Source organism: Dicentrarchus labrax, unplaced genomic scaffold (genome assembly GCF_905237075.1).
Source record: "Dicentrarchus labrax unplaced genomic scaffold, dlabrax2021, whole genome shotgun sequence".
Taxonomy (NCBI): Eukaryota; Metazoa; Chordata; class Actinopteri; family Moronidae; genus Dicentrarchus; species Dicentrarchus labrax.
In genome coordinates, this window is record NW_026136719.1 from 23155807 (window position 1) to 23167882 (window position 12076).

The window sequence follows — 12076 nt, forward strand, 5'->3', positions numbered from 1 at the left end:
CCATATCCCACCTCCTGGCCTTGGATCTGTGTTCCCCTTGATCAGTTTGACTTGATCTTATCTTCTCACCTTTGTCATTTCCATCATCCTCGAGTGTAATCCAGTGGAGCAGAAACATCTTAAAAATAACCTCGGAAAAATGCAGCCTATAGTCCCTAACCCATAATCCCTTGGAGGCCCCAGAGAGTTTACAGGCCATCCAGGACTTTTTACACAACTCACCTCTTTGCCCTCACGTCACAGTCCATCACGGTCCGTCTATCTGCTCTCCGACTGCAGATCCTGAGGAGAAACGCTTTGGCAGGAAAATAAGTTCCGTGGGCTCAGACAGCAACTGGAGTATGCCATTAGAGGCTTAGTGAATACAGGAGGAGGTTGAGAGTTTTTGACAGGAAGATAAAGACATGATTAAGACATAACGCTTTAATTACTAACTGGGAAGAGTTTTATGTTTTTTTTCACTGGTTAGACAGATGAATACCCATCTTGGCAGATCGATGTGACAGCAAAATTAGAGTTTCAAACAGCTAGGCCTATGAATTTAAATTTTGTTGCATGAACTGTTAATCTGTGCTTTTCTCTAAATGGCTTTTTATTCAAGTAATACCCTCAGTAGGCAGCGGGATATGAAAATGAAAGAAAATGAAAGAATCTGAATGTGGGCAGAATTGTTCGCTGAAAGGAATAAAATTGACTTCATGTAAAATGTTTTTTTTGCATCATGAGGTTGGTGTCTGGTTGATCATCTGCTTTCATGTATTTATTCTACCTTTTATCTATACGATGTGGTCCAATGACAGTGAAGTTTCCTGTATACATAAGACAATGGAAAGCAGGGACGCTACATGTTGCAATTACAAATACAGGCGAGAAAAGCCAAAGTGACATTAAAACACATGAAACTTCAATTGAAGTGGGTGTAATGGGCGCACTGCGTGGTCTCCAGCAGTCAAACTATGTACTACTAGTATGTGATAGTAGTAGTAATAGTACTATGGTGGTTAATGATGGTCCTACTACTTCTGCAGGCAGTGTTATGATCAGTAGCAGTACTCATAGAGGCCCAAAGACCACTCTCTGAGGCGTCGCTAATACTATTAGTAGCGTGTGTGTGTGTGGCAAAACTTACAGTGCAACATAAATCTATAAAAAAACAGACATCAAAAGAGCCAAAAATCATGAAAAGAAAAGTATATGTTTTAAACCTAAAATATCTACAAATGTAACCATTGCAGGTTTAATCAATAGCGGGTGTACAGTTTGATTCAATATATTTAAATTAGGAAGAATAAATAATTTTTACTTCATTTAAACAGAGTAAAATGTTGAATTGCCTTTTCTGCAAAGTTGTTTGAGGATACTCCAGCCTTCAGATGTTGTGAAGCAGTTTTGATTTCCTGAAATGCAGATATGATAAGCGATAAAAAACTGTTTTTTTTAAAGGGGCTTCAGAAACAAACAGCAAAGAGTGCAGATCTCTTCCAACTGGCAGGAAAAAGGCACTACACAATGCTTTGTCAAACTAACCCATTACAAAACTCACAGTGCTGTGATATAAAAAGTGCAGATAAAAACCTCATAGTCCAATACTGAGATTAAGATTGTCAAATGTCAAACAAATTGTCAGTCAGATTTCTATCCAAAGCTTAAAATTGTAGGTTGACACCTGTTCAGTGTTGGCAGTCATAATGTGGTATGTGTGGTATTTTTTGTCCAACAATGGTTGCAAAATGATCTTATTGTAATATATTTAAAAAATATATAATGCTTGGGTTAGGGAAGGACTACAGGACGTTACAAAGTGCTGTTAATCTGTTCTCCAGTTTGATTCAGTATTTGTTTGGTGTAATGTTTTTGGCTAAATGGCAGTGTTTTTTTCCAGTTTGTATAGTATATAATAAAGTTTCTGTTATTTACAGGAAAAGATGAAGAGTAAGAACAAGTTGGTGCCACGGCTCCTGGGAATCACCAAAGAGTCTGTGATGAGAGTGGACGAGAGGACCAAAGATGTGGTTCAGGAGTGGCCACTTACCACTGTGAAGAGGTGGGCAGCATCACCCAAGAGCTTCACCCTGGTAAGAGACACATATACTACACACCTACAACTTCTGAAGGACATGAGGATTTGTCACAGAAGCAACGGTTCTGAATATATCTTTTCACAAGAAATCGCAAGGTTATGGCACTTCTGGCTTTGTCCTTTTTTATCTTTTATTTATTTTTTTCACACTGAGCATTACATCTCTAGTAGTAAATAGGAAGGCTCAGTGAACCCAGCTGTTCCCTGCAGTGGCCATAAAACAATCACTGTAGTGCTCAGTCTGCCTGTCCTTTTCATTCCCTCTTACTGCACAGGCTCTTTTGTCTTCCCTGTCAATATCCCTGCTTTGTGTCAGCACCCAGAGTCAATGAACAACATGGATTTAATCTTGATCTGGTAGAAGCACTGTCGCTATTAAATTAACACACTCTCCCTTAATTCAGCAGAGTGCTTTGTGGTTTAAGCTGTGAGTTTTTGTGACACTGGGATTTAAAATGGATTCAAGGTTGATTTGTCGTTCACACGTTGAAGGAGTCATATATGTTTCTCTGTTGTAAATTGGATGGTGGGCCCATATATATGTCACTTTTTTACTTGGCGCAGATTTCTTCTTGGGTTAATCTGACTCTATGTTGCAGCGGTTTGATTTTACCCAACACAGTGTATAGTATTCATCTGAATCTAGCTGTCTGCATGTATTCACATTAATCCTCACAGTAAATCCTCAGCCTGTGTAGAGTACAAGCACTGCAGTTGTTACATTCCTTAAAGTCCAGTATAAAATACATGTTTAAGATGGTGTGTGTGTGTGTGTGTGTGTGTGTGTGTGTGTGTGTGTGTGTGTGTGTGTGTGTGTGTGTGTGTGTGTGTGTGTGTGTGTGTGTGTGTGTGTGTGTGTGTGTGTGTGTGTGTGTGTGTGTGTGTGTGTGTGTGTGTGTGTGTGTGTGTGTGTGTGTGTGTGTGTGTGTGTGTGTGTGTGTAGGACTTTGGGGAGTACCAGGAGAGCTACTACTCAGTGCAGACCACTGAAGGGGAACAGATCTCTCAGCTCATTGCTGGTTACATCGACATTATCCTCAAAAAGGTGAGACATTTATCTCTGGAGACGCAGATGAATCATATGAATCAATATCCTTCTGTGGCAGATAAAGTCTCAGATCTGTTGATGCTTGATGTACTCAGGCTACTGTATCGTACAGCTGCAGTTATATAAATAAAACGAGCGCAGGACAGCTGGGCTCATGTGGCACACTGTAGAACTCATGTTGTTTAGCAATCAATGAGCTCAATTCGCTTAAAATTAATGAGTGGAATAAGTGTTATTAACAGTTATTCCCTGCAGGCATCATACTTGGGTCTCCATTCTCTCTTTCCTCAGTATGAAAGACACAAATATGCAATTTCTTCACCTAATGCCCTCAAAATGCCTGAAAGATACTGTATCTCTGCACAAATTAAGGTTTGACAGGTATGTCAAGGCAACATGACTTCAATAAACGTGGAAAAACTCGCACACACTGTTTTGCTCTCGTTTATTTCATAGGACATTTCAGTTTAAATTGCCTTCATCAGGTGTACTCAAAGCCTAAAAGTAGAATTAAATATGTGTCAATCTGAGACCAAAGGTTGCTTTATGAATTTGGGCCCATGTTTTTTTATGGAACACTAAATCTGACATCCACCAGAGATAGCCTCAGGGTATCTTCTCTAAAAAGAAAACACTGCTGGCTCCTCTTTGAAGGTAATATTTGATGTATTTTTTCTCTCTCCTGCAGAAGCAAAGCAAGGACCGCTTTGGACTAGAAGGTGATGAGGAGTCCACCATGCTTGAGGAATCCGTATCCCCGAAAAAGTATGTAAATTATAACTTAAAATAAGTTGTTGGAACTTTTTGGAAACATAATCTTTTCTATGAGATTTCCAATTGCAGCTTTAACCCACGCTGTATTTAACAGTACACTATACTGACATAGAGAAAGCTTTGCAAAGGCAAGAAAAGGAAATAAAGCTACTGCGCAACAACCTTGTAGCTCTATAGATACATCCTTACAGTAGTTTTCATGTCATCCCTGTAGTGCTTTGTTGTGTTATAGTCCAGTATAAACTGTGCAGTGGTGAGGGTTTGAAGTTATTGCATATATTCTGGCAAAACACAATATGAGACTTTTTCAATTTCCTTCTCACACCGCCCTCAAACACAGCTCACACATCCATCTTCCAGGACCTAATTTCACCAGATGAAAACCTCCTTAGCCAGACTTTATCCTGAGAGATAATCATTATGTGAGGAAATTCTGCTGCACTGGACAAGCAAAGGCCCTATCTGAACATTTCCTGATTAGATGTGTATTGCCTCATTTATACACAGTGGACTCTGTGTGTAACCGAAGCCCTTTTTCCTGTCTAGCCTCAATTGATATTGTTATCCTGCTGTCAACTGGGAGAGTATTTGCTGCAATTATACATTTATTTTTTCCCCCCTTTTGTTTTATCTGGGCTTGTGTGCGGGGCCGAAGGCAAAACTCTTTAATACTGCAAACACACAGCAAGCCAAACTCTGGAAGGCCTTCGCTGAGGAAAAACAAAACAAAGCTTTGTCTTCCCGAAGTACACAGTGGGACTCTGCAGTGTCAGTCTGTTGTGTGTTAGTGGCCCACTGTCACAAATGTACGCAACCACGCTGCCTGGTGTTAAATCTCTCCCATAAACACACTCGCACACAAAGCCATGAAACAGAAACATGCCCTCTTTTTGTCTTCAGTTGGTTGAGTTTTTTTTCCTCCTTTGTGTTCTTGTTTTCATGCGTTTTACTAGAGTTTCAGCTTGTCTCTGATATATAACTACACTACAGCTGTATTTTGGACTGTTATTTGGCTTCTGCTTTCAGCTGATGGTGTATTTATGGATGCATCTGTACATCATGTTTGTACATGTACGCTCTTTATTGTTAGAATAATTGGTCTAATTTTCCTTTTTTTACATCTCTATGAGAGATACAATACATGTATGTGACTGCAAAGACTGGAGGAAAAGAGTAAAACAACTACTTGGCACTTTCCTTAGCTTTTTAAATGTGCTTCTGGTCTCTGTATATTATTATTCTAAGTATTTTTGTGCCTAGCATAGCATGCATGGCGCAAAGGTGGGCCTGTCATTCAAATGTGGCAGTGCAAAGGAAGTTATTATTTTGGTGACAAGTGAGGTCTGTGATGTATAGATGGGAATAAATATTAAAAGGGACCAAGGGCCAGGAAGTTCTGTTTTTCAGGGCAGTGTCAATTTATGAGTCACTCTTAGCACTGAGTAGCCGATACAGAATAATAATGAATATTGTAAAAGTTCATGCCATTCTCATTCCCACTAGCTCTCTCCCTCTGATGATTATTCTATTGAATAATGTGTTGCAAAATAATACCAGGAAACACTATGGACAGAAAACATAACATGATGATGTAAATATATTCACAAATATCTTTAAAATCTGTCTTTGGCTGCATATTTTGTAGGATGTTTTATTTGCAGCCAGACAACCATTTTATGTTCCTTCTTGGTTCTGGTCTCTTCTCTACATTTAGTGAGGCATTTTCATCATGCTCCATCTTGTTTGGCACAGATTTTTTCAAATCTGTGAGCAAGTAATTTGAGTGGCTGGGAGGATAATGATTAATCAATTTGGTGATAAAGGCCACTGTGCGTATATGAACAAAATTGGCAGGCGTGCTTGGAAAACCCTCATTCCCTGCACTAGTCACTGCAGTTGGATCAGTTAAATAGATCCCTGTGACTCTCAGGCTTTATCAACCAAGCACACATTAACTGAGATTTTCTCTGCTTGAGTTGAAAACTTGACAGTGATTTGAATCTAAAGTATTGTAAATAAATGTAACTTGCCATATTGAAACTCTAAAGGAAAACTTCAGAATTCTTTTCATGCTGTGTACCATTCTACTTTAACTGAAGACAGGACGTCATTTGAAGACCATGGGGTTTTAAAGACAAGCGATCAACCCTTTAACGTTTATAGATTCTGCATTGACTGCCTATTTGTGTACCTGCAGGTCCACCATCCTTCAGCAACAGTTTAATCGTGTGGGCCGGGTGGAGCATGGCTCAGTGGCGCTGCCTGGGGTGATCCGCTCCGGCTCCATTGGCACCGAGTCGCTCAGCATGGGCACCATGCCATCTGCACAACAGCAGATCACAATGGGTCAGATGCACCGTGGACACATGCCACCACTGGTAAGAACAGCAAAATGGCTCTCAGTGTAATGTATATTTTATTCACTGATGAAGTCCTGTAAACACATGCTTAACAGTAAGCTTCACAGGGGGACAATGATCTTCAATCTGCAAGGTTTCTTGAAAAATCACTGTAGGGTGCATCCTGTGAGAAATTGACCTGTTTATCTTCCTGCACATGTAGAGTTCAGCCCAGCAGGCTCTGATGGGAACCATCAACACCAGTATGCAAGCTGTGCAGAAGGCCCAGATTGACCTAGGGGAGGTCGACAACCTGCCACCACTGGGACAGGACATGGTACTGTACAGCACACATACATGTGTCTACAGTTAACATAAAACCCTCACATACTCCAACTCTATGCATGTAAATACATAATGTGCAGCAGCCATAAAACAAAATCCAAATTGATGCTGCTTTTTAGCTGCATTTTCTGCCTGCAAAGAAATGTATATTGGTGTGGTCTACCTCTGTGTATCTAGGCATCCAAGGTGTGGATCCAGAACAAGATGGACGAGTCAAAACACGAGATCCACTCCCAGGTCGACGCCATCACTGCAGGAACAGCCTCTGTTGTCAACCTCACAGCTGGTCAGTGGCACTGGCATGACTTAGCAGGATGTGTTCTGGCTTGGATTTAATGCAATTCACTGGCAATGAAATAATTAACATCAGTGTCTCGATCATGGAGCAAGGCTACATTGCGTTGTGGCATAGCCTTTGTGGGATTTATTATAAGCCTTTTATGAATCCTTAATGAAACCAGTGAGAGTGTGAAGACATGTGCCCACAGTTTTACAAGTATATTTTAGAGGTGCCATTTTCTGCAGAGTTAAAATTATCAGGCCAATTAGTGACTTTAAAGTCAGTATAAAGTCTAATAGTTCCCTCATGTCCCGCTGTGGTTTGGTGAATATTGGCTCTGTGCCACTCTGATTGATACATTTCTGTAATTGTTCCTGCTTATTTCCCTGTTCTTAAATGGACAGATTTGTTTATGCAGTTTCTACTCCATTAAAGGCAAATATTTTTGACTCTTGGTTGAATGGATAGACCATCTAACCCTAACCCTAGACTGGTCAGTGAATCTTAAGAAGACTCACTGGATCATGCTGCTCTGTTTGACAAAGACTATATTTACCTGATGGCCCTTCCTAATTCTTTCCTTTCTCCCCATACTCAGGTGATCCAACTGACACAGACTACACCGCAGTGGGCTGCGCCATCACCACCATCTCTTCCAACCTGACAGAAATGTCAAAGGGTGTGAAGCTGTTGGCTGCGCTGATGGAGGATGACGTTGGCGGAGGTAATGATCTGATGAGGGCTGCCCGGACACTAGCCGGGGCCGTGTCTGACCTGCTGAAGGCCGTGGAGCCGGCTTCTGGAGAGGTGAGCAAAAGAACCTCAAACCCTGAGATAATGACATTATGTCGTTTAAGTCTTTTTTTTCTACTGTACTTTTGTACAGTAGAATTTAAGTCCAATGTGGCAAATTAAGTCTGAAGGACATAATGGGAGATATTAGTGTAGAAACTGAAGACAATCATGGCACACTATACTGAGTGCAAACCAAATCCACACAATGGATAATAATGTGTGAAAGTGAAGCCTGACTCTGGATTTGAGCCAAGCAAACTTTTCGCCATTTGTTACTTGAAATGCCAGATTTTATGTGTGTATTTAGTTGGGTTTTATTCGATCCAAATTGACAGCGTAAAAAGTTTCCCACGAAGCAGCTCTACTCTGAGACAGTGTATCATCCCATAATGATGCAGCATCTCTCCTGGTCCTCCAAAAACTATACCTAATTATATTAACATCCTCTTCTGCAGTCCAGCTTTCAGCTAACTGAATTGTCCTGGTCGGTCTAAATAAAGACCTCAGAGTGAGGCTAGGTTGAATGTCAGGCATCTTGTCCCTTTATGGAAACAGAACTTGCTTAAAAAATACTAGAAATGACACTACATTCACTCACGCTAATGTAGTCTGCATCTGCTGGGGTTGCAGAGCTGTAATGTTTTCACTGAGGTCTATTAGGAATTTGTTGTTATCATTCAGAAGTTAATGTACTATACAGTTGTTGGCTGGTAATCTGCATAATGCACAGACCTATCTAGCTTTGGCACAACCCTGAGCTCCATGCACTTGTGCATTATGCATGAAAGTAGTTGGAAAGATGACTTGTAGCCTGTAGGCGAGTTAGACGAAGAGATCTTGGTCGTTTGTTAGAGTTAACGGTGTTGTAGTGTTGCAATATTATATTGTTTTAGAAATGACTAACTCAGAATGGCACTGATGATTTTTTTATATGCAGCATACAGCACAGTAAAACACTCGATAGGTTAAGTGGAAGCCATGCTGTATCTCAAGATGCAAGATGATGCAGTTCCCAGCCAGGTGTCTAAATGCATTTTCACATCCTGATGCTTTTCCGTGTGTGTGTATGTGTGTGTGCAGCCCCGACAGACTGTGCTGACAGCAGCAGGCAGCATCGGCCAGGCCAGCGGAGACCTTCTGCGCCAGATTGGAGAGAGCGAGACAGACGAGAGGTTCCAGGTAACGCTGCACCCCTTCCATTTATCATCAACACCACACTCTGAGTGCTGTTCAAAGAAAACTCAGTCCTGAGGAGCTTCCACTCAGTTAATCAAAAACACACTGTAACCAGGGGAATATAGAGGGAATATTTTAGCTAGATGTTTTTGTTTCAAGTGAATGCTATTCTAGGTGTTAAGCTTGTGTTATTCTTTCATGTAGCTCATACTTGGCTGAACCATGATTGTTATTGTAAGACAATGTTTGTCGAGGTTATACAGCGAGCAAAGCAACACAACTTTTCTCCAGCCATGTTGACTTTTACAGATGTCCAGTTGGCAAATGTGTTTTTTTTTTTAATTAGATGAGATATGCTGTCCTTAAAGGCGCAGTTTGTAACATTAAGAAGGCTCTATTTGCATAAATGTAATCTAATATTCAAAGGTATGACTATAGGGTACCTGTATTGGAATCACCACGGGTCGCCTTCTGTGGAGTTCCTCATGTTGAACATCCATGTTTATACAGAAGGTCAGAAGGGACAAACCAAATACTGGCTCTAGCTAGGGGTGTTTGCGTTTTATCGCATGTTTCGCTGCCACCGTAGTTTCTGCTAGTGAAGCGAGGCAGTTTCTATCTACAACTACACCACTAGATACCAATAATTCCTACACACTGGACCTTTAAATTAGATTTCTATGGTTAAGTATATGTTTTAGAACTCTTAGAGAGCTGTATTTAATGATAATTTCACCTCATCTGCGCTATCCAAATGCCACAATATTGTTCATCTGTTTAAGAGAATGAGATAAAAATATTGTGCATCTCTGACACCCATTAGGATATCCTGATGAATTTGGCTAAAGCAGTGGCCAATGCTGCCGCCATGTTGGTGCTTAAGGCCAAGAATGTGGCCCAGGTTGCAGAGGACCCCGTGCTTCAGAACCGAGTCATTGCTGCTGCCACCCAGTGTGCCCTGTCCACCTCCCAGTTGGTAGCATGTGCCAAGGTACAAAAATATGTTTGCAATACATTCAAATGATCTGTATAAATCTGTCCAAAAAAAACCAAAAAAACCCTAGCAGTGCTGAACATTCACCACTGCAACCAAGCATGAAATATGGGACTCATTGTACTAAATGACTCACTCACATCATATCAGTGTTTGTATGATATGCACTCAATTCCCAAAAACTAAATTCAGTGGATATTATGCAAATGCTTGGAAATGATGCGCTGGTGGTGTAATGTTTCCCCATTTATTATATCAGTTCTGTCTCGGATTTGAATATTACACTTGGTGTAAGGATATCACTTGGTAAGCTATTATTAAAGCTATTTGATTAAATGAACGACAACTTTGCTTTCTCATGAGTAGACTGCACAGTGGGGTTTGGTAAATTGAGTTTTTACTACAAATATTTGAATAACCTACAATTTTTTTGTAGCTAAATAAGTATTTTTGGATACAGCGAGGCAATGTTAAATACCCAGTGCCCTCATCATATTTGCACATCTTTAATTGTACAACCCACATGCCTCTAATTAGTTTAAATGCCCTCCTGGCTCCCAATCTGAATAGTTGCATTTACTGAACAAATCCTCACCTCTCTGCATGGCAGCGTGATGAGAACCATCTGCTGAATCGCTTTCAAATAATTTTTTTCCTCTCCTTTTTCTGTGTCCTCTGTTTTCTGTGGAATGTGATTTGTAATTTAATGACGAAAACAGTGTTTTAGCGGTGTGTTTATTCCAATGTAAAATATGTTATAAGAAATTAGATGGAAATTACTTTGGACATTTTTTAATACTCTAATGTTTGACATTCCACATATTGCTGACTTTAATGGCTATAATAGCATTGTCTCCTCTTCACATTGGACTTTTTTTTTTCATTGTCTCATTGTTATTGTTGTAGGTGGTAAGTCCCACCATCAGTTCACCGGTTTGCCAGGAGCAGTTAATTGAAGCCGGGAAGCTGGTGGACCGCTCGGTGGAAAGCTGCGTCCAGGCTTGCCTCTCAGCCACAGAAGATGGCGAGCTCCTCAAACAGGTCAGCTTGATTAATGACCAGCGGTGCACTGAACTCCATTGGTTCCATGTATCATTTTTAGTTTTGTCTCAGAAAATAACAAGGCATATCACAAGTTTAACCCAGAAAATACTTATTTAGAGAACACTATTACTATATCAGAATACTGATCCTCAATCCAGACTTTTTTTATTGAGGGTATTTAGTTTGTATTAACACACGGCTTAAGGAGCAATGAAGATAATGAGTCCTGTGTGCTTCTCCCCACTCTAATGGAATAAGAAGCTGGGAATAATGCAGCTTAAAAAAACAAGCCACTAATGCTGATGATGTGCATCTCCTGTATTGAAGGTGAGTGCAGCCGCCAGCGTGGTGAGTCAGGCTCTGGGAGATCTCCTGCAACATGTTCGTCAGTACACCTCAAGGGGAGAGCCTATCGGGCGCTATGACCAGGCTACAGACACCATTATGACCGTCACTGAGAGTATCTTCAGCTCGATGGGAGACGCAGGTGAGTCCAAAACAGACGAAAAGCTGAGAAAAATCAGGAAATACAATTGTGCATCCAATTTGGCAAGAGCTAAAAAATACAGAAAAAGGCTGAAATATGTTGAAATTAATGAATTTGTGTTTGTGATTAAGTACTTCTGGATGGTGCCTACGTTAAGGAGCATATTAATTAATTACCCTTTAAGTGAACATTTGTTTTTTGATTAGCAGGAAAGTACAACCCACAGCCAGCAACTTTCACTGACGTTTTTATTAGCCATGCATGGCTCTAAGGATGACAATGTCTGTCTTGAGTAGGTCAGTTCGTCCCCAGACTGAAATATCAATTATTGGATGGATAGTCATGACATTTTTTATCATTCATGCTCCCCAGAGGATGAAGCCTAATGACTTCTGTGATCCTCTTGCCTTTTTCTTTAGCGCCACCATGAGGCAGACAGCTTTAGTTTTGAGTGAAATGTGGTAATCAGGGCAAAAATAAAAGCCAAGAAATTAACAAAAGTACAAGCTAGCTGATGGTTTGTAAGAAGTTCTGTGATTTTTGTTTTGTTATTATCATCCAGTCCTATTGTGATTTTTTTATTTTATTTTATTTTATTTTATTTTTTACCAAAACCTACAACACCTGACAAAGGTTTGACCAAGCTCTGCCTGATACTCAACCAAAAACCAGCCTGCCCCATCATAGTTCTATATGCAACCCATCAAAGAGTTT

The 12076-nt window shown here is 40.4% G+C and overlaps 1 protein-coding gene across 2 annotated transcripts in view; it reads left to right on the forward strand.

The window, feature by feature from the left end:
- tln2a (talin 2a) overlaps window positions 1–12076 on the forward strand; it is a 93649-nt gene that overhangs the window by 51264 nt on the left and 30309 nt on the right. For both annotated transcript variants that reach the window (XM_051379408.1, XM_051379409.1), the window contains exons 11-21: window positions 1920–2075; window positions 3024–3125; window positions 3817–3893; window positions 6100–6280; window positions 6465–6578; window positions 6764–6872; window positions 7465–7673; window positions 8742–8840; window positions 9661–9828; window positions 10738–10872; window positions 11203–11362. In XM_051379408.1, coding sequence (XP_051235368.1) covers window positions 1920–2075; window positions 3024–3125; window positions 3817–3893; window positions 6100–6280; window positions 6465–6578; window positions 6764–6872; window positions 7465–7673; window positions 8742–8840; window positions 9661–9828; window positions 10738–10872; window positions 11203–11362 — 1510 coding nt within the window. The remainder of the gene's footprint in view (window positions 1–1919; window positions 2076–3023; window positions 3126–3816; window positions 3894–6099; window positions 6281–6464; window positions 6579–6763; window positions 6873–7464; window positions 7674–8741; window positions 8841–9660; window positions 9829–10737; window positions 10873–11202; window positions 11363–12076) is intronic.